The 27,243-nt window shown below is 57.1% G+C and overlaps 1 protein-coding gene and 1 non-coding gene across 4 annotated transcripts in view; one reads left to right on the top strand and one right to left on the bottom strand.

Annotated features, from left to right (window-relative positions):
• The window catches only part of DIS3L2 (DIS3 like 3'-5' exoribonuclease 2), a 364,225-nt gene extending 338,377 nt beyond the window's left edge, over positions 1 to 25,848 (top strand). For all 3 annotated transcript variants that reach the window (XM_065930351.1, XM_065930349.1, XM_065930352.1), the window contains 7 exons: positions 14,124 to 14,307; positions 15,015 to 15,101; positions 17,828 to 17,975; positions 18,306 to 18,436; positions 18,606 to 18,710; positions 20,190 to 20,291; positions 20,901 to 25,848. In XM_065930351.1, the coding sequence (XP_065786423.1) occupies positions 14,124 to 14,307; positions 15,015 to 15,101; positions 17,828 to 17,975; positions 18,306 to 18,436; positions 18,606 to 18,710; positions 20,190 to 20,291; positions 20,901 to 21,053 (910 nt within the window). In that variant the 3' untranslated portion in view covers positions 21,054 to 25,848. The remainder of the gene's footprint in view (positions 1 to 14,123; positions 14,308 to 15,014; positions 15,102 to 17,827; positions 17,976 to 18,305; positions 18,437 to 18,605; positions 18,711 to 20,189; positions 20,292 to 20,900) is intronic.
• Positions 24,848 to 24,920, bottom strand: TRNAW-CCA (transfer RNA tryptophan (anticodon CCA)). The gene has a single exon. It is a non-coding gene; the product is annotated as a tRNA-Trp (tRNA).
• Positions 25,849 to 27,243: the final 1,395 nt, after the last annotated feature.

The raw sequence follows: 27,243 nt of genomic DNA, 5'->3' as shown, positions 1-27,243 counted from the left end.
TGTCCTTGGTCTGTGAGCACAGGGAGTGGGGATCATGTGACCTCTCGAGCCTCCCTTGCTCTTGGGAACAATGAAGGGTCTAAGACTCGCTGTGAAACTCCAAGGCCCGGCAGTGGAAATGCCCAGAGGCATCTCTGCTCACCCCTGCAAGACTCAGGCCAGGCCCGCACCCCACAGCGGGGTGGACAGCAGCTGCACCTCCAGCCTGTCCCCTCTCCTGTGAAATGGAGATCTCAGAATCCCCTCTCTTTCCCTGTCCCTCAGGTGTAGTGAGTGTCACGTGGCTATCACACATGCAGACAATGTAAGTTCAGTTCAGTTCAGTCGCTCAGTCCTATCCTACTCTTTGCGACCCCATGGACTGCAGCATGCCAGGCTTCCCTGTCCATTGCCAACTCCCAGAGCTTGCTCAAACTCATGTCCATTGAGTCGGTGATGCCATCCAACCATCTCATCCTCTGTTGTCCCCTTCTCCTCCTGCCTTCAGTCTTTCCCAGCATCAGGGTCTTTTCTAATGAGTCACCTTTTCTCATCAGATTTCCAAAGTATTGGAGCTTCAGCTTCAACATCAGTCCTTCCAATGAATATTCAGGGTTGATTTCCTCTAGGATTGACTGGTTTGATATCCTTGCTGTCCAAGGCACTCTCGGGTCTTCTCCAAAACCACAGTTCAAAAGCATCAATTCTTTGGTGTTCAGCTTTCTTTATAGTCCAACTCTCACATCCATACATGACTACTGGAAAAACCATAGATTTGACTAGATGACCTTTGTCAGTAAAGTAATGTTTCTGCTTTTTAACATGCTGTCTAGGTTTGTCATAGCTTTTCTTCCAAGGAACAAGCGTCTTTTAATTTCAAGTCTGCAGTCACCATCTGCAGTGATTTTGGAGCTTAAGAAAATAGTCTGTCACTATTTCCATTGTTTTCCCATTTACTTGCCATGAAGTGATGGAACCAGATGCCATGATCTTAGTTTTTTGTATGTTGAATGAACTACTAGACCATTCAGATATGACCTAAATCAAATCCCTTACGATACAGTGGAAGTGACAAATAGATTCAAGGGCTTAGATCTGAAAAAACTACCTGAGGAACTATGGAGGGAGGTTTGTAACATTGTACAGGAGGTGGTGATCAAATATTGTGACGCACCATAGAAATGTAAGAGATTGGTCTTGCATAGGCAAAGCAAAAAACTGCAGATAAAAAACATACTTAATGAGTACCTACTGTGTGCCCGACACTGTTCCAGGCCCTGGGACTCGAGGCAAATGAAGCTGGCTGAGCCGGCAAGAATGAGGCCAGAGTGGGACAGGTGTGAATGGCAGGAGGGGGCCCTGCACAGTAATGGTGCAGGTGAGTGGAGACCCGGGGGAGCAGAAGCCCGCAGAGGGAGAGAGTAGGATTTGTGTCAGCTAGGAGCTGAGTGGCAGCATCAAGGAGGCATCTGACAACACAGCCCTTGGTCGCTATCTGGGCCAGACTGGGCAGAGGCTGAAGAGCATGGAGACCCTCGCTGGGCCCGCAGCCCCACCCCTGCCCCAGCATTGAAGACTAGTGGCCCTGGCTCTACAAGTCTGCCTTGGGTTCAGGGTGAGAAAGAAGGACTAATGTTTTCCCAAAAGATTTGACAAGAAATGCTGTCTTCAAAGAAGGTGATCCTGCCCACCTGCGTGGCTAAAACTGTAGTTCACTCTTGGGCCTTGTTCACAAACAAAGCCAAAAAGGGCACGTCAGGGTTATGAGGAACCCCACGGGGGCCTTTGCAGGGACCGGAACCCCGGCCCATCCTGCCCAAACAGTCTCCCCGGGTGGTTTTATACCAGACCTGCCTGCCAGTGTGCGTCCCTCCTGTGCCTTCCACCTGTCCGTCTCATCCCAGCGGCCTCAGCACTGGTGCCCACGGGAGGTCACTGTGTCAGGGCTCAGGCCCCACCCCTCCTCCTGCTGCTGCTGCAGCTGGGCAGAGCAGCAGCCTATGGGGAGCTCACTGCACCCTACACCGCCCCCCAGCACTGCAAACCCCAATCACCTGTGTGCCCTTGAGAGCCCCACCCCGCCCCGCCCCCAACATACACAGGAATGCTGGTCACCCTGTAGAAATGCAGAATCCCACAGGGCTTGCTGGCAGCGGAGCTGATGTCTTGGGGCCAGGTCGGGGGAGAAGGTGGAAACGTAGGTTCCCTCTTTATGGCAGAGGAGCCACTACTTACCAAAAGACTCGAATTCACAATCTGCCGTTCCAGAAAATCCTTTTCACCTGGACACATTACCCTTCCCCCCCAGTTGCATCAGGTAGGCCTGGCATCCCCTCTCATCAAGTTGGGGCTGGGAACAGTCCAGAATCAAAAGGCTCAGTGTCCTGACCACGGTCCTGCCACACCCTGACTCTGTAGTCTACATGGTAAAAAAAATCACTTTGCCAACAAAGGTCCATCTAGTCAAAGCTATGATTTTTCAAGTAGTCATGTACAGATATGAGAGTTGGACCATAAAGAAGGCTGAGCACTGGAGAACTGATGCTTTCGAATTGCGATGCTGGAAAAGACTCTTGAGAGTCCCTTAGACTGCAAGGAGGTCAAACCAGTCACTGCTGAAGGAAATCAACCCTGAAGATTCATTAGAAGGACTTAAACTCTAGTACTTTGGCCACCTGATGTGAAGAGCTGACTCATTGGAAAAGACCCTGATGCTGGGAAAGATTGAAGGCAGGAGGAGAAGGGGACGACAGAGGATGAGATGGTTGGATGGCGTCATCAACACAATGAACATGAGTTTGAGCAAACTCTGGGAGATGGTGAAGGACAGAGAAGCCTGGCGTGCTGCAGTCCATGGGGTCACAAAGAGTTGGACATGACTTAGTGATGAAACAACAACAGTTTACATGGTCACCATGCTTAGCCTTTCAGACACTCTGTTTCCCTCTGTGCAGACTGGGGCTGACACCCCCCTTCCCAAGCAAGGTGTTGTGAGGATCTGATGAAATCATGTGTCCAGCCTGAGTCCAGCAGTTGTTCTTATTTCCTTGTAGCCTTTAGTGGTCATTGGCTGGGGTGTTGGCCCTGCCCAAGGGGAGCTGACTGTGGGAAGTGAGCACAGCACGCTCTTAACTTGAAAAGCAAAGGAGCTTGAGTCCCCAGGGACATGCGTCTTGTCCTATCATCTAGCTGCCTTTTATAGTGTATGTGTGTGAGAAAAAGACCTGAATGTTCCAGAACACCCTATCTCTCGTGTATTTCTGTACCGAAAGCTTAATTTCTAAATCACAGTTGAGCCCTCCCAGGGTCAGTGATGACCCAGCCGGGCTCCCACTGCACTTGTCCAAGCTCTGTCCGTTATCTAAGGCTGCCCAAGCAGCCCCCTCTGTTGGGCTGGGGCATTAAAGGGGCCCCAACCAGGGGATCCAAGCCAGGCAGATAAGCCATTGCAAGGGGCACCTTGGTGGCCCCCAGAGATGGCTGGGCTTCTGTGTGGCCCGGCCCTTTCTCCTCTGGTCAGCAACTCTAATTCTAGTTGGATAGCCATTGCAAGTGGAGGAAGATGAGGTGTGTCATCCAAAGGCAGAGCAAGCAAGCCCTAATTACTAGCCCTTCGAGGTGGCACAGCACACACTGCCTCCTGGTTCTGCTTTGGGGCAGTTTTCGGCCGCAGTGCAGCCCAGGGACAGGCCTGCTGGTGCCCCCCAGAGCTGAGCCCTGAGCCCGGAGAAGGGAGCAAGGCTTCTCTTGCTTCTTTGCGCTGACAAAGGGCTTTCTGCCTGTCAGCCCAGCTCCGGGCAAGTCCCCTCCCCGCTCCCTACCGCAGCCACTGGGCCTCCCTTTTGGCAGGACCCGAGGCTCAAGGCTCGAGGGCCGCGCTTAACTCCTAGCCTCTGGAGACTTCCCTCAGAGCTAGAAAAAACAAGCGGCTGAAACGTGCCTCCTTGCTGCAGCTGGGCCCCGCCTGCCGAACCTATAGGAAGGCCCTGGAGGGGATCCAGCCTCCCCCGAAGAGGAAACCTGGCTCCGGCCTCACCCGCAGGGCCTGTTATGTCTGGCTCCAGAGGCCTTCTCCTCTGGGGTTTTCCATGCCTGTGAACCCGGCCCCATTCATTTCCCTGTGGTTTCATGGGAATGTCCAAAATGCTCAGCAGGTTGCAGCGAGCCCAGGAGGAGAGGGGTCAGCGAGAGGCCCGGGCCACGGCCGAAGCACCCTCCACTCAGAGGCCTGCAGCGGGGAGCTGGACTGGCTGTGGGTGGGCGCCCACCTGTCAATCAGCTGAGTTTTCCCCTGGTGCGATCTGCGAGCACTGCTCCCCCCCACCACCCAGGCAATTCTGCCTGCGGCTCCCTCTCTCCAGGCCTCCCCTTTCCAGCTCTCTGGGGTACGAGTCCCCCGCACCACCACCCTCCCATCCATCCCTAGCAGCTCCCACTGTTGTGTTCTTTAGCCACTGACTCTCCACCTCACCCGGGCCAGGCCCTTGCGTTTTCTGCCTCACTGCACTCGCTTAGGGGCTGCAGGGAGAGCCCCCGGACCCCCTCCAGCACTGCTCAACCTCAGAGAAGGGGCCATGCTCCGGCGCACAGCTCTTGCGAGAGGCCCAGCGGCCGCCTCCATACCCCACGCGAAGCCCAGGGGCTCTCAGCCCCGCAGAGAGGATGTGCCCAAGTGGAGAAAATGTATAGTCTTCAGAAGAAACGAATTGAAAACTGGCTGGAAGCAATTCTTATCCAATTTCCAAGTTAGCAGTTTTCACCAAGAGCTAATTGAAACGATTCTCTGTAAGCGGCCCGATTTCCATCTGCATGAGGCTCCCGCAGTGTCTGCGACACGGGCCTTGGTGGCTCAGGGCAGAAGCGAAGAAGAGGCTGTGCTCGTTGCCCTGAGTTGGTCTCGAGCTTTGAAAATGGATGCATTTTCAGGTTTGGGCAGCGGCCACGCCACTGTGCCCTGGCTGCCCGGCTCCCCAGTCATTTCCAAAGCCGCTTTCTAAGTGTTCTGGGTAGGGAAGGGGTGGGCTGAGTTCCTCACCTAGTTAGCCTGGTGAAAATGTATCTGGAAACGGAACATCCTAGGAGGCGCAGCCACTCTCGCCAGGCACGGTTCCTCGGGTGGGTGCAGAGGAGTGCGGGGGCCAGGGCCCTGCCTGCAGGTCGGCACAGTGCCCAGGCTGAGACCCCCGCTGCCAGTGCCAGCCTCAGCCGACATCTCTGGGAGTTCTGTGGGAGCACAGAGTGGCCCAGTGTGGCCAGCCCCACTCTGACCTCAGTCTGGACCACAGCTGCCTTCGCCACGGTGCAGAGGCCAGCGACCCCCACCCTGGGTCAGCCCACGGAGGGTGCCCTGTCCCTTGTCCCTTTTCAGGGGGCAGCCCACTCCAGTATTCTTGCCTGGAGAAGCCCATAGACAGAGGAGCCTGGTGGGCTGCAGTCCATGGGGTCACAAAGAGTCGGACACGTCTTAGTGACTGTCACTTTACTCTCTGATGACCCGGATGGGTATGGACCCTACTTTTCTCTCCTGTGCCCAGTGACCTTGAAACGACAATTTTAGGGACAGCGCCTAGGGCAAAGCTCCAAGGTTATCCAGTGCTCCTCACACAGGGTCTCTGCCCGGGTCCTCCCATCTTTTGGAAACTTAAAACAACAATTGGAAAATATTATACAGGCCCTTCACAACATCTCTGCAAACTAACTCTTGGCTGTCTCACCCACACATGTGCTGAGAGGAGTCCGCACGTGACCTCCCTCGCCCTTCGGTCTTTGGTTTTCTGAGACTACGTCCCCAGCCTCACGGCCATGGCCGCAGGCTGCTCCTTGCCAAGTCCGGGGCTCTCTTCTCTCCCTCCTCTTCCTCCCCAGCATAAGGCCTGCACGGCAGACACCTGCCCATCTGCACCTTGCTCCCGGCTCTCAGCCCCTCAGACCTCCTCGCCCCGCTCTGCGCCCCCAACCCCTCCGCCCTCTGCGCCCATGACCAGCTCACTCCCGGGGCCTCACCTGCGTGCAGCTCTGAATGCGGGCCTGCCCTCTCCTCCTCTGCCTCTGCTGCTGCCTGCAAGCCTCAGCCCCTCCGCTTCCTCCTAACTGCGCCGGGCCTCGGCTCCCTGCGCCCCGGAGGCCACATGTGCTCCTCCCTGACCGTCCTCATCCAGCGTCTCCCCCAGATCCCCCCTGTGCCCCCATCCTGGAGTCCGGCTCCCCAGGCCCCGCCCTCACCTCTTAGCCCTCCTCCCTCGATCCCTTATTTTCCAGACATGCCTGATGCTTTCTTTGCTCTCCTCCGTGGCTTGACTCTTTCATCCTTTTCATGTAAAGTGTTTCCCACCTCTTGGCCATTGCTTGAGATTGATCTTAGATTTGTGAGCGTATCCCACCCCCACCCTCGCGAGGTTGGGGGCTCCTAGAGGGCAGGCTGAGGCTTCCTGAGCAGTGCCCAGGACACAGCGGAGGCAGCAGGGCCTCCAGGTCACACAGACAGGCAGTGAATCCCAGCTGCTGGTTACAGAGCTGTGGGACCTAGGCCTGATCACCTCTTGTTTTTGTACCTTAAGCTTCGCCACGCATCAGAAAGGGGTGAGAGCATCTCCCAGGCTGCAGGAGGATTTGCTAGGCCTGTGGTCTGTCCACTGTCACAGGTGCTTAACAGATATCTCTTCCCTTTCTCCCTCCATGGCAGCAATCCAAAGAAATTTTGGAGGGTGAGGCAGTGAACAAATGAATGGCTGTATATGGGAGACACCTTACTCTGGTTGGTTGAAATGACAAGCTTAGCTTCCTCTTAAGTGGAGACTGGTGCTCTATATACTTGAGGGGTGGGAAAACAGCAGGGGAGGGCTGTAGGGGAATGATGTCAGTAGAGCTCTTTTCTTTGTTGTTGTTCAGTCGCTTAGTAATGTCTGACTTTTTGCAACCCATGGACTATAGCTCACCAGGCTCCTCTGTCCTCCACTGTCTCCTGGAGTTTGCTCAAATTCATGTCTGTTGAGTCAGTAATGCTGTCTAACCATCTCATCCTCTTTTCCTTTGGCCTTCACTGTTTCCCAGCATCAGGGTCTTTCCAGTGAGTTGGCTATTCGCATCAGGTGGCCAAAGTATTGGGGCTTCAGCTTCAGTGTCAGTCATTCCTTTAAATATTCATGGTTTTTTTCCTTTAGGATTAACTGGTTTGATCTTCTTGCAGTCCAAGAGACTCTCAAGAGTCTTTTCTAGCACCACAGTTCAAAAACATCAATTCTTCAATGCTCAGCTTTCTTTGTGGTCCAACTCTCACATCCATACATGACTACTGGAAAAGCCATAGCTTTGAATATACAAATCTTTGTCAGCAAAGTGCTATCTCTACTCTTTAATATGCTATCTAGGTTTGTCATAGCTTTCCTTCTAAGGAGCAAGCGTCCTTTTAATTTCATGGCTGCAGTCACCATCCATGGTAGTGATTTTGGAGCCCAAGAAAATAAAATCTGTCACTCTTTTACTTTTTCCCTTTCTCTTTGCCATGAAGTGATGGGACTGGGTGCTGTAATCTTAGGTTTTTAATGCTGAGTTAGGGGATCAGAAATATATGTGTGAGGGCTGTGTACCCATGAAGAAAGGGGGCATTGTGGCAGGGGCATGGCCCTCTTGACTCCTGACTGTGCCCCTTCCTGGGGATCCATCATGCAAAGGTTTATTGAGCATCTACACTGTGCTAGGACTCACACTGGGCTCAGGGTAGGCGACACGGGGTAGAGAGGGGAGACACAGCCTGTGATCAAAGGGGTGATGACCGTGCGGGCTGAGTGCTGTGATGGGACAGGTCTGGGCGCCCGAGAAGCACACAGCAGCCAGGTGGGCATCTCATGCTGCCTCCCCAGAGGAAGGGACATCAGTGAAAAAGAGATTCGAGGAGAAAGGTCTCGGATTCCAGGCTCAGGGAACAGCAGTGCAAAGGGACAGAAGCAAGAAAGAGGCCCAAGAATGAGCTGGAGTGTGAGGGGTGGGGGACAATGAGAGGGGGAGGCCATGCTGGCACCAGACAAGGAGAAACCTCATTTTACCAAGAGGTGGAACTGTCCCAGGACAGTGGTCACCACTGAAGGGCTTCATGTGAGAGAGGGGCATGACCAGATTTGCCTTCGAGAAGGAAAGCGTCTCTCTGGATGTGAAGACAGAAACAGCTGGGAGTGGCCAGAAGTAGGGGGGCCGGTTGCTAAGAGATGAAGGCTGTGGACTGAGGCTCTGGCATCAGGGTGGGAAGCCTCTAGGATCTTGCTCTGTTCAGCCTGCATCCTAGGTTCGGGGCACCCAGGCTAGTCACTGCTGTAATATGCATGATGATAATGTAATATTTAAGACCAGGTTATTACATGCCCATTTTTTCAGGTAAGTAAGTTGAGGTTCAGAGAGGTTAAGAAATGTTTCTGAAATCACACTGCTTCTGAGTGGCAGGGCTGGGACTCAAGACAAGCTCCTGAGCTGATACCACTAACTTTCCCCCTTCTGTTCCCTTGGGCTGTCCACGTGCAGAATATCCTATAATTAAAAAAAAAAAAAAAATTCACATAAAATTAGACCTTAGTATTTCATACATGTTTATACCTTTCCTTTAACATTAACATACTTCGGCAAACATCATACTAGACAAGGCATCTTTGCTGCATGAGGAGGGTATGTCCTTGTGTGTAGGTTGCTTGTGGTCTTTCCCTGCCATCTGCTGTAGCAGGTGACTGTGACACCTCTAGGCTTGCTCCCTCCTCCCTGGGCTGAGAAGCCTTCCCCTCTGGCATCCAGAGGCCCAGAGCACAGGTGGGTGGGGTTCTGTGGACTAAGTGCTGCTGAGCTTGCATCCTGGCATGACCCCAGTGAGCCATCCATGTGTTTTGTCACAGCAGAGCCCGCCCTGGCCCTCCAGGTGATGGGGGCCGTGGTGGCAACGGGCTCCAGATAGATGCTTAGCTGATGCCAGGCCTGATGCCCAGCTCTGACCATGTGGCCTGCTGTCTGGAAGGTGCTCCCGGCTGGTGGCCTTTCCTGAGCCCTATATAGGGCAGTTGTCAGGCAGAAGCTGACATCCAACACACACACACACACACACACACACACACACACACACACACACACTGCCTCCCCTGCAGAGGGGAGTGATCTCACACCTGTGTCAGGCTGGGACAGGGGCGGGGTTACCATCAGGGCAGAGACCCCGACCAGGGAGCGTGCCCAGCTCCATCCCCACTTGGGTATCAGACCCCTGTGTGTGCAGTTTGCTCTCAGAGCACGTCCTAACCACCCAGGGCAGCTTGGAGCCCCATCTGAGCTCTGGCTTCGGGCCTGGGCCTGCAGCTCTTGCCCCTCAAAGGCAGGAGAAAATCAGGGTCAAGGGTGACAGGTCAGCGGTGGGAGCTTCTTCTAACCAGCCCGTTCCTGCCCGAGCAAAGCCCTCAGCCCAGAGCTGGCCTTGGACAAGGGAACACACACTTACTGGAGCCCAGAGACCCCTGGGCCTCGGTTTGCAGGGCTGCAGTTTATAAACAAGGCTCTCTCCTGCCCAGAAGTTCCTGGGTTCTAAGCGGCTCCTGCCACGTCCTGGGTCCTGTGGGAGGAAGATGTTGGGCGCCACCTGCAGGCCTGTCCAGGAACTGACCCGCGACGGGCCCAGGGGAGCCCTGAGAGAGGGGCCCCTTTGCTGGCCCAGATGAGAGCCCCCAGGGCTGGCCAGCGCCCTCCCCTTCCGGGTGCCCAGCCCCGTTGCTGACTGTGAATCTGAACTCACTAGAATCTGACTGCTGACCTTTCCCTCAGCCTCCTGTTCCCCTACTGCACAAGGGACCCCCACCATCTGTGCTGCACCCTCCAGCCCCCCGCCGCCAGGGCTCTACCGGCTCAGGCTCCGGGCCCCCGCTCTACTTTCTCACGTCCACACGCTTGCATTTCCTCTCTCCCCTCCCTCCCACCTGCAGGGATAAGGACAGGTTTTGGGAAAGTGGCCCCTGAAGCTGTCCTAGACACTAGGGGTCTGTGTACCCCCCTCCCAGGGGACACTGATGTTTTCCTGGGAGGAATGCTCTGCCTCTCTGAACTGTGTTGGAGAGAGTCCCACAGGCTGCCCCTGAACCCCTGTCCCCCGTCCTGAGGGAGGCACGGAGACACCCAGGGGTGGGAGCCCCCTCAGGCACCAAGGGCCTCATCCAAGGTCAGGCCCCCCGTGACCAAGGCGTCCCCAGACTCTCTTCTCAAGGTAAACAGCAGCACTTGTCTTTCTCTCACCAACCCAGCTGACGTGTGGGACGGTACCGGGGCCCAGGGAGGACAAGTAGTGAGGTGACCGGAGAAGCAGGGGCTGAGGGCTGTTGTCGCTGCTGGGGCTCCGGACTTCACACCCACCCTGTTGTCCCTTCTCTTTGGGGTCTCCTCCTTAAGGTGGGGAGGGGGGGAGGGGCCCTGCAGGAAATAGGGGCACGAGTACAGCTCCTGATTAGGGGGGTCCCCGCATATTCAGTTCCTTTGACCTGAGGCCGTGTGGGTGGGGGCTCCCGCTGGAGCTCCAGCCCTGCCCTGCCGCGTGCCCTGCCCTGGGCTGAGCTCACACAGCCCTGCCACGGGGCCATGCTGTCCCCTGCTGGCCGCGCCGTGAAATGCAGCCCAGGTCAGCCCCAGAGTGCAGGCTGGAGACGCCGGGTGCCCGCCCCACCACCCCCCAGCCACAGCGACACTCGGACTGCATGGGGGGAGATGTCTGGATCCGCCTGGCACACAACCGTGTGTGCTGAACGGGCAACGAATAGATGAATGAACTGTGTCTGAAACATTTAGGTGATAATGCTCCGCAGGGTCTGACCAATAGCAGTGTGGGGAGAAAAGTATTAATGACTCAGTGGTGTCCAACTCTGCTACCCCATGGACTGTAGCTGCCAGGCTCCTCTGTCCATGGGATTCTCTAGGCAAAAATACTGGAGTGGGTTGCCATGCCCTTCTCCAGGGTATCTTCCAGACCCACGGATCAAACCCAGGTCTCCTGCATTGTGGGCAGATTCTTTACCATCTCAGCCACCAGAAAGCAGACAAGACATACATAGCAAGACTTGAGACTCCTCTTCAGGTGACCAGATCTAAATATGAAAACCAGTGTGAGGCGTCAAATGGTGCTAGACTGACATAGGTGGCCCTAGACAGGCTCAGTCGTGTCCGACTCTTTGTGCCCCCACGGACTATACAGTTCATGGAATTCTCCAAGCCAGAATACTGGAGTGGGTTGCCGTTCCCTTTTCCAGAGGATCTTCCCAACCCAGGGATCGAACCCAGGTCTCCCACATTGCAGGCAGATTCTTTACCAGCTGAACCACAAGGGAAGCCCCCTAGACAGGCTGACCCTCGTCAAAGTGGCTAGTCATGCAGTAAGTGCCCAGGAGTGATGGAGATGGTCTTCATAGAAACGTAGAGAGGTCAAAGGGGGCATCAGATGGCAGGGATGGAAATCATAGGACCCCACGAGGAGACCCCAGGCTGGCCATTTAGCATGGAAGGTAGAAAGAGGGAAGCACCTCTCGTGTTTTTTTGGTTTCTTTGGCTTGGCCTTGCTGCACCAACTGTGGGATCTTAGTTCCCCAATGACCAGTGCTTGAACCAGGCCCTCCCTCGTCAGTGGAAGCAGGACCACAGGACCTCCAGGGAATTCCCAGCACCTCCTGTGTCTTTGATGCTGATGTCACACCAGGTACATTTTCCTCCTGTTGTTTCACAACCATTCTGTGAAACAAGTGCTGTTATTATCCCTGAAGTAAATGGATCAGACATGATCAGTGCCTTGTCCGGGGTTCTACGGCACGGATGTGCTAGAGCCAGGATGCAGGCCTCACCTCTCGAGATTTGGTGGTCAGGTTCCTGCATGTGAGCTCAAGGGTTTTCAGCAGGAGATGATGTGCTCAGGACAGACGATGGAGTGGGAGGTTGGATGACGGCTTGAAAGACTATTGCTGCAACCCAGTGGGGAAAGAAGAAGCTCCTTGTTCTACACACAGGCCTCCTAGATGGACGAGAAGGGCCTCTGAGACCAGACCCGTGGCCTCCTTTGCCCAACCTCTGTCCCACGTGGGCAGTGGGCTGGGGACGGCCCAGCAGGGTACCCAGAGAGGAGGAGCTGGAAGTGTAGGCATGGGTGGGCCTCCTCCCAAGGTCCAGGCCTGGCGCTGATGGTGTCTGGCCTGGGGCATCCCACCATCCTTTCTCAGAGAGAGGGCTTTGTTGGGGGGTAGACATGCTGTGAGGGGCAGCTTGTTAGACCAGAGCCAGTCCTCAGCAGGGAGGCCCATCAGGAAGGCAGGGCTCTGCCTGCTTATGATCTCGTCCCCCCTCACTGGCTATGACTTAAGAGCTTAGGGAGGGGACGGGGCTCACCCCAGGCACTGCCTGCACCTCCAGGAATAGGACGCGTATCCCACAACTGCCGCCCAGCCTCCTGGGGCTCCTCCCTGACCTCTCCCGCCCCCGTGGGAGCAGCACGGGCTTGACATGCAGCCCAGTGTGGGCTGCACTGGGGAGGATCTCCCCTAGGCTGGGCAAGGGCCTGAGAGTCTCTCCTGCGGGGGGCCGAGTGGGGAGGCTGGCAAGTTCTCCCCACGTAGGGCCCCAGCTCACACCGGAGTCCCTTCCTGAAGGCTTCAGCTCTTGGACACGTACGTGATCCACCTGTCCTCCGCAGGCACCCTGGGCGGGAAAGCAGCCCGTGGGCCTCCTGCCCCAGATCAGGAGGCAGGGGGGCTGCTGACCTCTGTGCTGTGATCCGGCCTCCCCCTCTGCCCATTGGTCTCGTCAGTCCCTGCTCCTCCCTGGGACTCTTGGTCTGGTTTCAGCTTTCCTGTTTGGAGCCAGATCCATTCATACTTGTTGATCCTAATTACACTGAGGTGAAGCAAAACCAGAAGGTTAACTCCTGGAAGAGCAACTCAGTGGTTTGAACACCCCTACAGGACTACAGTCCTGAAAGTGAAGTCCGCTCAGTCGTGTCTGACTCTTTGCAACCCCATGAACTGTAGCCCACCAGGCTCCTCCTCCGTCCATGAAATTTTCCAGGTAAGAATACTGGAGTGGGTTGCCATTTCCTTCTCCAGAGGATCTTCGTGACCCAGGGATCGAACCCAGGTCTCCCGCATTGCAGGCAGATGCTTTACCATTTGAGCCACTTGGACCCATACAGTACGTTTGGGCTTCCCAGGTGGCACTAGTGGTACAGAACCTGCCTGCCAATGCAGGAGACATAAGAGATACGGGTTTGATCCCTGGGTTGGGAAGATCCACTGGAGAAGGGCATGGCAACCCATTCCAGTTTTCTTGCCTGGAGAATCCCATGAACAGAAGAGGCTGGTGGGCTACAGTCCATAGCGTCGCAAAGAGTCAGACACTGCTGAAGCAACTTAGCATGCACGCGCACACACACTACGTTTGTCTTTTCCCCAAATGCCTGAATTTCCTCTGCCATCTGTGACTGTCCTGTTCATCCTCAGAAACCTTCATCTTTCCAGGGAGGAAAAGGAGCCAAGCGCTCCTGAAAACAGGGAGCCTTGGGTCCACACACCTGCCTCCACATGACCCTGCAGAGCCCCCTGGGTTCTTCTGGCCTGCTCAGGCACAGGAGATGCCCCCAGTGTTCTGGGAGGCTTCGTCATTCAGCAGAGATCTTTACTAAACACCTTCTCTGGGTCGGGTGAGGTCCCAAGCACTGGGGCTGCAGCTGGGAATAAGACAGGCACCCTCCCCAGACCCCCATCTGGTGGGAGATGCAGCACACGAGGTGACCCACCAGCAGAGAGGAGTACAGACTGATTAGTGCAGTGAGGGGCATGAGCAGAGGGATGAGGGAGAAAGCAACTTGCAGGAAATAAGCTGGGATACATGCTCCGTGATGACCTAGAGGGATGAGGTGGGGGTCGGGGGGGGAGGCTCACGAGGGAGGGGTTATATGTATACTCACAGCTGGTTCACATTGTACAGCAGAAATCAACACTGCTATTGTAAATCAATTATCCTCCAAATAAAAATAAATTTATAAAAGTATACTGGATGCCAGGAGGGCATCTTTAAGCCAAAACAAGGATACAAGAGAGCCAGCCAACCGAGACGCAAGAAAGAATGACACCCCCACGTTCCCACCGCACCCCCTGCTGCAGGCTCGTGGAGGAGTTCATGCTCTTGGCCAACATGGCTGTGGCCCACAAGATCCACCGCGCCTTCCCCGAGCGAGCCCTGCTGCGGCGGCACCCCCCGCCCCAGACCAAGATGCTCAATGACCTGGTGGAATTCTGTGACCAGATGGGGCTGCCCATGGACTTCAGCTCTGCGGGGGCCCTCAATGTGAGTGCCGGGAACACGGAGGCTGCGAGGCCCTGTTGGGGAAAGCAGGAGGCAGGCCAGGAAGCCTGGTTTCAGCAGCCAACTGCATCCCACCAGGGTCTCATGGCCCTTCAGCCCAGTCTCCCCCACAAGGGAGACAGGAAGCCCTGGGGACAAGGCCTTCATCTCGCAGGGCCTGGCAGGGAGCCCAGGAGACTGAGGGGGTGCCCTCAGGCCTAGCTGTGGGCAGGGGTCCCGTGGGCAGGAATGGGCTGAGCTCAGGCTCTCTCAGGGCACTAGGATTAGTGGAAACCAGAGGCTGTTTTTCATGGTAGGGGGTGTCAGATACTCCCCACCCAGAACTGAGAATCATGTGACCCATGGCCTGGGCCCTGATTCCACAGCAGGGGGACCGGCCCCATCCACTCTGGGCCTGGGGTGCCCGAGGTCAGACAGGAAGCCATTCTGTCCAGGCCAGCCAGCCAGACAGACGTGGAAGGACTACCCTCGAGCCAGAACCCTCGAGGCAGGCCCAGCCTGGGACATAGGCTGGGGGCTGCTGGCCGTCCCCCCTACCAAACCCCTGCAGGCCACCCATGGCCACCTGAGCAGGGCTAGGGCCCTCGGCTGGTCTTTCCTCCCAGAGCCAGGTCTCAGGTGATCAGTGGGTGACAGGGCCCCCGAGCCTCTCTCCCCAGGCCTGACTGCATTTCACGTGGTTCTTCTAGAAAAGTCTGACCGAAATGTTTGGAGATGACAAGTACTCCCTGGCCCGGAAGGAGGTGCTCACCAACATGTGCTCCCGGCCCATGCAGGTAAGGCAGGGCCAGTCCTCCATCCACCATGCCTTCCCCCCTGCCCCGTGCCCTGGGAGCACACAGGACCTCTCTGGGTTTGGGGAACCTGAAGGGAGGTGTGGGGAGAGGGGAGATGTGGGGAGGATGCCCCTGGGGGTAGCATCCAGGACAGGTGCCCCGGGCTCCTTGCCACCTCCTGCTCCGACTTGCCAGCCTGTCCTGCTCAAGGACCCCTTGTCTGGGGCTCAGTTAGAGGAGCCGTTTGAGCCTCGCTTCTCCCGCTGCACAGCCCCTGGGGCTGTTTCCTGGCAGCAGGAGGGGAGCCACCCCAGGTACCCACCCCCCAACACTCCAGGGCCTGGTCCCCACAGATCCGACCAGCTCGGGCTCAAATGCAGCCTGGTCAGCAATTCATGGGCAGATGGGGACCTGGAGCAGGCAAGCGCATTGGTCTCCCTGAGTCCTCAGCCCCCACCACAACTTGGGGACCCCAGGCAGAGAAGTCTCCTTGTCCCAGATGATCACGAGAGGAGGAATCAGGCATGGGCCTCTGTCTGCAGCTGGAAGTTAGGCTGGCCACCGAGGAGGTAGACAGTGGGCTGGCTTCTGGCCACCAGTTTCAGCCCTCCAAGGCTGAGCTTGGAGGCCCTGGGGGGCCGAGCATTTTGGGAAGGACCCCCACCCCCCAGCTCCCAGTGCCCTGTCTGGTCAGTGAGAGCTGCCAGTGTGAACAGGAGCAGTGGTGGGCCCAGTGCAGCCTGGGGGTGCTGTCCAGAGGCTACGTCACTGGGCAGATCCAGTTTGTCCACAAGAACCTCAGCGGCTCACAGTTGACTTCTGAGGCCTCTGGCTCTGCTAGGAATGGGGCCGTCAGGTCCATTTGGGTCTGGCTGCATAGCCCTGCCCCCACTCACAAATGTCTGCTCCACACCCCCCACCACCAATGGAGAGGGAAGGCGTGCATCTCTGGCCGCTGGGCTTGACACCACAAACGAGGCCGATGGGGACCCCATTTCCTCCGCCAGCCTCTGGAAGCCACCTACCCCCAAGGGGAACCCAGCCCTGACGCTCCAAGGAAAGGGGTCCCGTCCTCAGTCACCCAGAGCCTGACAAAGACCAGACTCACCCTGGCCTCACCTGCAGTGACCTCAGAGATCAGTCTCTGCCTGGGATCTGATGTCAGGGAGGGACCAGAGAGACCAGGATGCCTGGTCCCCTGTCTCTGCCCCATTTCTGGGTCCCCATCCGTCCCACGCAACCCAGAGACACCCCCACTGCCCACACCCCCTCCGCCCTCCTCACCCAGCTTGTCTGGGGACCTGGGCCACTGCTGAGGACAAAGGCCAAACGTGGCTCCCAGGGGAGGCGGCTCCCACCTCCCTGGTCGACTCACCCCCGACATAACCAGGGCCCAGGGGGAACCGGAAGGGAAGCGGAGTCCAGCAGCAGAACAGGTCAGCTCCAGCTGCGTCCTGGTTTCCAGGGCTGTCAATCACAGAGTAACCAGAGGTGGCTGTGCATTCAGCCCAACACACAGGAGCGTGTGAGAGTGAGGGTGTGAGTGTGAGCAAGTGGCAAGGGAGGGAGCGAGTGAACACACGCGGGTGTGACTCAGGTCCTGGCCGAAGAACCTCGTCACTGGCTCCCAGGCGTCATGGCATCTCCAGGGACGGTGGCCCGGGCTCTCACCACAGCTCCAGCGTGGGAGCCCGGCTGTTTGCTGTGCCCCTAGAGACACTCAGTGTCCCGCCCGGCCTCAGTCCTAACTCCTGCCCTACAGGAGGGCCTTCTGACCTCAGCGCTCGGGGTCTTGGTCTCAGGACAGGTTGTCAGGGCCAAGAAGGGGAGGCTTGGCTCCCCTGCCTCCCTTGGCTGTTGAAAGGTCAGGCCTTGGGGGCACAGGGGTGCCAGGGTGTAGGCGTGGCCGTCAGCAGGTCAGGAGTCATGGCCAGAGGACTGGAGGTTGGTCAGTCATGACCCAAGGCAGGGCCAGGGCCAGAGAGGACAAGTCAGGCGCCTGTTTTGCTCTGGGTGGGGGCGTCCTGGACCTTCTCTCCTACCTCGCACTCTGGCCACATGGGGCCATCAGGCGTGTGACTTGGTTAAGAATACTTCCGGCCCCTGGCCTGGCATGGCTATGGCTTCCCGAGTAGCCACCCCCAGCCCCGTTCTAGGGAGGGGCAACCAGAACAGTTCCTTCCTCCCGGGTCCTGGCAGTAACAGCCCCTAAAACCCAGCAGTGAGCTGCTGTGGGCGAGGATGGGTCCAGCTCCTCCCTGAAGTCCTCTGACCTCAGCCTGTGGTCCCCCTGCACTTCACCCCTGCCTCCCCGAGGGCTGGCACGGCTGCTCCCCCAGGACTCTGAGAGAGGAGGCCTTTCAACATCTTAAGGGTTCCTAGCAAGAAGCACGTGTCCTTCCCCTGCCACCCCCCACCCCAGTGACTCCACTTCCAATCCCCAGCAGAAGGGTCTGGGTAAGCCCCGCACTGGGCCTCAGCAAGAGAGGAGTGAGGGCTCCCATGACTCCGCTCAGCCCCATGGCAGCCCCAAGGGTACCCCCGCCCCGTATGGAACAGCCCCTGGTCTTTGCAGACCACCCCAACTTTGCACAGCTGCCCACACCTGGCAGGTGGGCCCACGCTCCCAGCGCCCCACCTGGTGAGTCTCCCAGGCTCGCAGAGTACACCAGACCCCCACCTGGTTCGGCCCAGCTCTGAGGTACCCCCCCACCCCCAACCCCCAGATGGCCGTGTACTTCTGCTCGGGAGTGCTGCAGGACCCAGCCCAGTTCCGCCACTACGCCCTCAACGTGCCGCTCTACACACACTTCACCTCCCCTATCCGCCGCTTCGCGGATGTCCTGGTTCACCGCCTCCTGTCCGCTGCACTGGGTAAGGGGGCAGCCCCGGGGGGTGATGCGAGCCATCCCCAGAGTGGGTGCCCGGTGGCTAGAGGCCACAGTGCCATCGCTGGGGAGGCCCCTGTGGGTGGGGTGGACACCCTGAGTCGCAGGGCAGCCTGTGCCCAGAATCTCTCCCTGTGAGCACGTGCTCGGGGCCCCTGGGCCCTTACCGTGGCCACACCCTTTTCTTGGCCCTCCCGAGCCGGGCGCAGGGAGGCCTCACTCCGCCTGGGCCGTCGGCACCATGCTGCCGCTCCCTGCGCCTTCACTGGAGCACACAGGGCGCCCGCCCGTGAACCCCTGACCGCGCTCTGCCCAGGCTACCGGGAACTTCCAGACGTAGAGCCCGACGCCCTGCAGAAGCAGGCCGACCACTGCAATGACCGCCGCATGGCGTCCAAGCGCGTGCAGGAGCTCAGCACCGGCCTCTTCTTCGCCATTCTGGTCAGGGTGAGGCCACCAACTGTCCCCCACCCTTTCCCTCCCTGCGCCCCACCACCCCGCCTGACGCCTACACAAGGAGTCCCCCTGGGGGTCCCTGCCCTTCAGCAGCTGGGGTGGGCCCCGGGGAAACGCCCCATTCCTTGGCCGAGCCCTGGCTGGAGCCCTGCCCCCGCAGGAGAGTGGCCCCCTGGAGTCGGAAGCCATGGTGATGGGCGTCCTGAACCAAGCCTTCGACGTGCTGGTGCTGCGTTACGGGGTGCAGAAGCGTGTATACTGTAACGTGAGTGCCGGGCTCCTGGGGGAGTCAGGATGCTCTGGGCTGATTCAGGATGCTCTGGACCCTGCGGGGAGGCGGGATGTTCTGGGCCCCAGGGGAGTCAGGATGGGCGGGCAGAGGGAGCACCAAGCTGTGTCCACTCAGCACACTTCCTTCCTACCTGCCTGTCCCTGTTCCCACTGCGGGTCTACTTCATTTTCCCAGCATCTGCTGTGGTCTTGGCCGAGGGACAGCCCTTGTTAGATTCACGAGCAGGCAGGATGGGAGCCTAGGCCAAGAGCCCCCATCCCTGTCCACATGCGGTGGTGACACTGCACCCCTCACTCACCTGTGGTGGCACCGAGTCCTCCGAATGGGCCTGCTGAGACACCCCGCTGCCCTGCCTGGGGCCAGGGGTCCCGGTCAAAGGTCAGCCTTGGGCCTCTTTCCCAAGGTCTCAAGTAACCAGAGACCAGGTCCGTCCCAAACCAGTGTAGGTGGCAGGGGAGGCAGATTTAGGGGAAATTTTTTTTTAAAGAACATGGGAAAAGGAAAGATCAGAGAGAATGGCCCGAGGCTACACTGGAAGCTGTGTCCCCTGAAAAAAAGGAAGGGGCCAGCCTTTGTCTTGGTCCCGCCCTGGGGGCACTCTGTTTGAGGTTCTTTCTGAGGGTAGTTGGTGCTGGTCCAAGGCCACCTGAGGAACCTGTTCTAGCTGACCCCTGACCCCAGCTGTGATTTCCCAACACCCAAAGCACTTTGGGGAGTGCAGAATCCAGCATGGAGTGTGGAATAAACACAGTGTGAATAAAATGGACCAAAGCAGGGGAGACAGTACGGCGTCCAGCGGGAATCAAGTCAGGCTCCTGTTGGGAATTCCCCTGGCTGTCCAGTGGTTACAGCTTTGCACTTTCATTGCCGAAGGCAAGGGTTCGATCCCCAGGCAGGGAACGAAGGTCCCACAAGCTGCATGATGTGGCCAGAAAAAATGCTGGACTCTTGTCGTGAAGTTCATCGACACAGTGGGATTCAGGTCTCTGGTCTCTGCTCACAGCCCAGCCCCTCCTCTGTCTGTGCTGACAGACCCAGGCCTGGAGGGGTGGCGGCCCTCCAGCCCCAGGTGCCCGGCCCACCTCCACCCACGTGGACAGTCCCTGATGAAACGGACAGGGCTGCCACCTGCCCCAGTAACACACAGAGCCCCCAGCCCCTCCCCGCCCCCACCCCTCGGCGAAGGTGGCTTGTCTCTGCGGCCTCTCCAAAGGGGTCAGAGGCAAGAGGCGAGGGTTGGGGGAGTCCTTCCCCATCACAGGTCAAGCAGCCCAGAGCCAGGCGGCAGGGCAGGGAGCTCCATCACGGGTCAGTCAGAGGTGGGCCAAGGCGGGGACTGCTCCCAAGCTCTGGGGGGAGGGGGGACCTTGCAGGGTCAGAGGTTACGAGGCGGCGCCTGGAGCCCGGGTCCTGAGGCGCAGGTGTGTGCCCCGCACCCCCCTCCCCACACAGATGCTGCCCCTGCGGTCCCACCATTTCCAGAAGGTGGGCAAGAAGCCGGAGCTCACGCTCGTCTGGGAGCCCGAGGACTTGGGACAGGAGCCGGTGCAGCAGGTGAGGCGAGGGTAGGGCTGCCTTCCCAGAGCCACTCTGCGTCCCCGTCTACCCAGCTCCTTGGTGAGCCCCCTCCTGCCTTGTGGGGTATCCTCCCCAGGGCTCTCCTTCTGGGGCCCCCTGCCCTGCACCCAACTCCCCCCTTCCTACCCTGTGGGCCAGGCCTCCCGGGATCGCCACTCTGAGGAGAGGCCGGGTCTCCACCTGCCCCTCTAAAGCAGGGAGTCCTCAGCTTTGGGGTCCATTTGAGACTCTGATGAATGCTATGTAGACCTCCTACGCAGGAGGACAGATTTCACCTACAGTGGGCCTCGCAGGCCAGACCCAGGTGGTGAAGTTTTCTCCCTGGCACTGAGCAGCCTCCACCACTGAGCGGCTGCATAGCACAAAGCAGCCCCGGGCTCCTTCCCTTCTCACCAGGACCCCACAGCCTCCTCAGTCCTTGAACAAGCACAGCTTACGGACAGGCCCGCGGAGGCCGAGACAGGCAGAGCGAGGGCCCCCAGGGCCCGGCTGGGTGGACTGGCAGAGCTGGGCTTTGCCTGAAGCCCCTGCTGCGCCCCCGGCCGGGCCCTCCCAGTCACCCTGCTGGGCCCTCCTCACCCTCAGGTCATCACCGTCTTCAGCCTGGTGGAGGTGGTGCTGCAGGCAGAGGCCACCGCCCTCAAGTACAGCGCCGTCCTGAAGCGACCAGGCACCGAGGGCCTCCTGGACCCGCAGGACCAGCTGGGGTGTGGTGACCACAAGGAGGAGCAAGACTGAAGCTGCCAGCCTGGCCGCACCCCTCTCCCCCCGCCCCTCCGCCCCCGCTGGATTTTAGGAATAGGACCTTTTGACACCAACGGGGACTTTTTTTTTAATTTGGTTTTTAACAACTCAGGGTTTTGTTTTTATTTTTTTCATCCTGTTTTATTTCTGCAGCGCAGTTTTTAAGCTGGAGCGGGGAGAAGGTGGGGCTGGCCGGATGGAAGGCTGAGGCCTGGCCGGTGCTCAGCCACCCAGAGCTCAACCCGGTCCTCCCGGAGGCCAGCCCCCCTGCTGCCCCGTTACCCACTGCCCGCCCCTGCCCAGGAAACCAGGGGTTTTCAGCAAATCAGTGTCGTGGAATAAAATCAAGTGTGAAGTGCTGTCTGGTGTGTGGGGCGGCTGGGCGCCCCTTAGACCCAGGATGTGGAGCCTGGGCCGGCTCTACCCCTCATGGCTCAGCTGGGGCGGCCACCCTCAGGAATCTCCCGTCAGGTCCAGGAAGATTCATGGAGCTGGCCACATGACAGATGAAGGCCAGGGCCTCAGTCTGGCTGATTAGAAATGGAATTAGTATGCCAGACGGCAAGCGCACCCACCACCCTGTGCAGGTGGCTATGACCGTCCCCACCCCCACTTCCTCTTGGCCTGCTGGCCCCCCATAGCCTCAAGAAGGGGGCCTGGGTCCTGTGACACCCCCACTCCCAAGGCTGGAGCTCTGGAAGGGAAAAGGTGAGGTCTGGTGGCTTGGTGATGGGTGAAGGGGTTTCTGCAGCCTGGGCAGCCTGATGGAGAGCCCGAAGATGAGACATCTCCACCTGCCCCCCACACCCCCACACCCCTTCCCCGGGGGATCAGCCCCTTCTCCAGCTGTCCCTGAGGGCCACCCACAGAGCATGGGACCCGAGGGCAGAGGAGAGCCTCCTCAGAGGGACACCCTCAAGGCAGAGATGGGTCAGCGTGCTGGGTGGACCCAGGGCAGCATGGCCCCAGGCCGGACACCCTTCCTCACCGCCCCAGAACCCCAGACCCTGGTGAAGCGTAGCCAGCTTGGTCAGCAGGGAAGGTGTTTGCTGCCTGGACTTGCCGGGGAGGCAGAGGCTGGCCTCACCCTGATGGGTCCAGAGCCGAAGGACCCGTAGCAGCCCCAGCACCTCCTCCCATTTATAGAAGGGGAGCCACACCCAGAAAGGCGGCAGGTCTCCAGCCAGGCCCAGCGTTCGGCACCTGGTCACCCCACACCCCCAGCCTGAGGGCCCAGAGCGAATGGCCCAGTGCTCTTCCTACCTGACTGCAGCCACGTCCTTACATGTGCTCAGACGGCAGGTGTCATGGACACCATCCGAGTGCCGGGCGCTGGTGGGACACACATCCACTGGTCCAATGAGAGAGCCATTGTGGCCCCTCGCTTAGGGTTAGGGGGCTGTGGATAAAGGGGGTGATGAGACACAAAGCTTGTCAAAGAGACTTCCCTGGTGGTACAGTGGATAGGAATCCACCTGCCCACGTAGGAGATACGGGTTGGATTCCTGGTCCAGGAAGATCCCACGTGCCACAGAGCAGCTAGGCCCGCCAGCCACAACTCCCAAGCCCACGTGCTCCTGAAGCCCATGCACTCTGGGGATGGTGCTCCCAACACAGAGTAGCCCTGCTCCCAGCAACCAGAGAGAGCCCTTGCAGCAATGGAGACCCAAGACAGCCAAAAAAACCCAGAAAACACTGTCAAAAAGGAAGCCTGTCATTCTTCAGCTGCCCCAGAGCACCTTGGTATCTCCTCAGGGACCCACCTCAGGTCACTGCGGGCAGGGATGTGTAGATGCAAAGGATGTCACTGCAGGACAAGGTTCTAGTGGGGTTCAGAGGCTGAGGTGTGTGTTTCCAGCCGAGAAGGGGTGACGCTCAGAAAAAGAAAGCGCTGGCCCCTGGCCCGTGTGGGTGAAGAAGCTGAGACTCTAAGCTTTCTGACATGAGCCATGAAGGGCAGAGGTCACCAGGGTCAGAGGACGGGTGAGGGGATGCTGGTGAGGTAGGAGCAGGTAGGTCCCACAGGCCAGCTATACCAGCCCGAGAGCTTGACTCTGCTAAAGGCCGTCAGAGCCAGGGGAAGGGCTCACTGGGGCCGTGACATGATGTGACCTTTGTCCTTCACTCATTTGTCAACAACCGTGAGAGCCTCCCTGTGCCCATGTCCTCGGGGAGCGTGAGTGAGGTTGGGAGGGGAAGTCAAGTTTATAGAGTGGCAGGTGGTGAGTGCAGTGTGGACAGCAGGAGAGGAAAACCAATGCTGAGGAGGGAGCACATGTGGCTGAGATGTCCAGGAGCTGCCCATGGCCTCTTGTAGACACCCCCTAAGGCCGGAGTGGGCTTGGTCAGTGAAGAGGGTCTCTGGGGCTGTCTCCCCAGTGGACTCCTATCTTTGTGGGACCTGCTCCCCAGCTTCTAGCCCATTCTTCCCACCTTCTTAGGTTCCTAGGAGCCACCATTCTGTACCATGACATCTCTGATGGGACTCCAATGGGGTGGGCACCTGGCCCATTCTGGGGGTCTCTGCTAACTAGAATTGGGGGTAGGGGTCAGTCTCTCCCCAGGAAGGTAGGCTCCAAGGTACAGAAGCCTGGGTTTCCGGAAAGTCACTGTGAAGGAAGCAGTGGATACCAGGAGGAAGGGAAGTGGCTCAGAGAAGGGAGACCTAGAGCCACGGAGGCACCAGGTTTCTGTCCCCAGGAGACCCAGAAGACCACCATGTGGTGAGCTTATCTGCCTTCTGGTGGTTCACCCACCACCAGGAGCCTTCCCGTCAATTCCCTTCCCCCGAAGCTGCTTCACATTAGGTTTTTTTTCTTTGCAATCAAGATAGGAATCTCCTTAAAGCCTCAGGATGCTACCAAAGGGAATTTGGCTGCCCTCCCCCAGTTCAGTTAGTTCAGTTCAATCGCTCAGTCCTGTCTGACTCTCCGATCCCATGGACTGTAGCACGCCATGCCTCCCTGTCCATCACCAACTCCCGGAGCTTACTCAAACTCATGTCCATCAAGTTGGTGATGCCATTCAACCATCTCATCCACTGCTGACCCCTTCTTCCACTTTGGATCTTTCCCAGCATCTTTTCAAATGAGTCAGTTTTTCTCATCAGGTGGCCAAAGTATTGGAACTTCAGCTTCAGCATCAGTCCTTCCAATGGATATTCAGGACTGATTTCCTTTAGGATGGACTGGTTGGATCTCCTTGCAGTCCAAGGGACTCAAGAGTCTTCTCCGATGCCACAGTTCAAAAGCGTTAATTCTTCAGCGCTCAGCTTTCTTTATACCAGTGAGCAGCAAAGCCAATTTACTGACATTGCTTGTGGGGAAGCAAAGTTTTTTGCAGGTGCCAAGCAAGGAAGAAGGACAACTCATACTCAAAAGACCCAAACTCCATGATGGCTTTCAGGGGAGGGTTTTAAATGCCACATCAGGGTGAGGGTCTGAGGTGCATGATCTGTTCATGGACCTTCTTCTGAGGTCCACGTGCTGTTTTGGAATCTCAGTTATCAACCTACCAGTTCCAGCCAGGCTGGGGTCTGACTGCTTGCAGTCAGCATGTGGTCAGTATCCTTCACCTGGGCAGGGGTGGGTAGAGGCCAGGCTCCATTCCTGCAGAACAACTCAAGAGATTTGTGTCAGGTTGTTAGGTATAAACTTGAGGAGGAACTAGGTGTTCTGTGACTCTGTTGTTTAAGCTCTTCTTTTCTTTTTTTTAAATTTTATTTATTTGGCTGCACCAAGTCTTAATTGTGGCATGAGGGAAAATTAGTTGAGGCATGTGGGATCTACTTCCCTGACTAGGGATCGAACTCCAGCCCTCTGCATTTGGAGTGCAGTGTCTTAACCACTGGACCACCAGGGAAGTCCCTAAGTGCTTCTTACTATCCTTGCTTGACTGCCTTCCTCTGTTTCCACATTCCCTTGCCTGTCTAGTTGGTAAATGCTTGAGTCTGTTCTTTGGAACTCAAGGAAGGCCTAGGAGACTTCCCTCCTACAAACAAGAAATGGGGGACACATGGGGCTTTTGTACCCAGAAAGACTTCACAGGGTCCAGCTGTGTTTCAGTTCCCCGTTTTCTTGGATCCTCTTCAATCCTGAGGGGAACGGGGCAGGACGAGAAAAGGAATAAAGGACTGGGGTGGGGAGGTCGATCGTAAACGCGGCCGAGGAACTCGGTTTTAGGGGCCCTCAGTTTCAAGGACACTGCCTGTCCTGACCCCATGTCCAGTCCAGCCACCCTGGTTAACGGGTTCCAGAGTAATCCCAAGCTACTTCCTTCAAATCCCGCCCAAGTCGCAGGTTTGTGGTCGAATTAACTGTTGTTCTTCCTTAAGGCTATTTTGGTTCGTGACACAGCCATCAACTGCAGAATATAAATAAATGTAGTTTCAAATTGAAAAATGGGGATCCCCTGGTGGCTTGGTAGTAAAGAGTTAACCTGCCAACGTAGGAGACGCCGGTTTGATCCCTGGTCCAGGAAGATCCCACAAGCCACGGAACAACTAAGCCCGTGCACGCGAACCACTGAGCCTGTGCTATAGAGGACGGAAACCGAAACTGCTGAAGCCCACTCCCCCTGAGTCTGTCCTCCACGACAAGAGAAGCCACTGCAATGAGAAACCCATGCATGTCAACTAGAGAGTTGCCCCTGCTTGTCACAACTAGAGAAAAAGCTGGCAACAACAAAGACCTGGCACAGCCAAAAATAAATAAATAAATTTTAAAATTGAAAGATGGAAAATATATAATTTAGAAACAGTGGTAAATATCAAAATTAAAACCTAACAGAGGGGGAAATGGTTGCCTTGGAGATGGGAAAAGGCAGTGAGGGAGACAGGAACCTGCTGCTTTGTTTTATTGTAACAAACCTTGTGGAGCTTTGTGATACGTCAAACTACATTAATGTATAACTTGGATAAAAATTAAAGCTAAAACTCATTTTTTTTTTCCTTTTTTGGGTTTCTTTTTCCTTAGCAGGAATGGACTATGATGGATTTAAAAGGCTTCTTTGTACACTCAGCAAGGGGTGTATTAAACAGTCTGTTATTCCAGTAACCAAGATAAAATTCTTGCTGACAGGAGACCTGGTATTGCCACTTAGCTAAAATGCCGCCTAAGATCTTTCATTTAAAGATTCAGGTAACAGTCTGGGTGGTGACGAGTCCCGGTTGCCTCAGTGGAGCCCCTAGGAGCCTTGCTTGTTCTTTGTCTGAGCCCAGGTCAGGGCGGTCCCTCAGGTGAGGCTGCCAGCCCAGGGGTGGCAGCTCCACAGAAGAGCTGTGCCTTGAGGAGCCCTGGCTGGAGGAGTTGGTGTGTCAGAGTCATGGACTTCAGGGTTAAATGGAGGGGGCGGGTGGGTGTGGAAGCAGATTGAATGGAAGGAGGAAGGTGCCTCCCACTACAGCTCCTACCACACTGCCACCCCCAGGACACCTCCACCCCCAGAGGGGAGCCTGCCTCTGCCCACTGCCTGGCCAAGCCTCCCTCTTGCCCAGGCCTCAGCTGCACCCCAGCCTGTGGCAGGCTGAGCCCGAGCTCAGTACTGAGATGGGGCTCCATGGTCATCGAGAGTCCTCCCCAGGGACTTCCCTGGTGGTCCAGAGGCTGACTCCGTGCTCCCAATGCAGGGGGCCTGGATTCAATCCCTGGTCAGGGAACTAGATCCCATGTACTGCAACTAAGAGTTTGCACATGGCAGCTAAAGATCCCGCATGCCACATCTAACACCCAGCACAGCCAAAATTAAAAAAAAAAAGAATCCTCCCTAGGAGTTGGGGAGTGGAGCTGTCCTGGGCTGTCTCCTGCCTTGGTGGTGGGGTGGTCCCCTTCCCTCTCCCCACCCCAGGCACCTGAGCCAAGTTCCTCTGTGGAAGAGAAATGCCTAGATATTTCTCCCTGGTAAGGAGGAATGAGCCAGAGGGAAACTGTCTACACAGACCTTGATTAGGAGTTGTAAAACATTTGTTTTCTGGAAATGAGCTGCTTCATTTAACATTTGGTCAATTGTGTGTGGCTTTCTATGGGTTTCCCAGGTGGCACAGTGGTAAAGAATCCCGCCTGCCAATGCAGGAGATGCAGGAGACACAGGTTCGATCCCTGGGTCAGGAAGATCCCCCGGAGAAGGGAATAGCAACCCACTTCAGTATTGTTGCCTGGGAAATCCCACGGATAGAGGAGCCTGGCAG

The sequence above is a fragment of the Muntiacus reevesi genome, chromosome 3 (genome assembly GCF_963930625.1).
Source record: "Muntiacus reevesi chromosome 3, mMunRee1.1, whole genome shotgun sequence".
NCBI lineage: Eukaryota > Metazoa > Chordata > Mammalia > Artiodactyla > Cervidae > Muntiacus > Muntiacus reevesi.
Note: the sequence above shows the minus strand (reverse complement) of the source record. Positions and strands in the feature narration are given on the sequence as shown.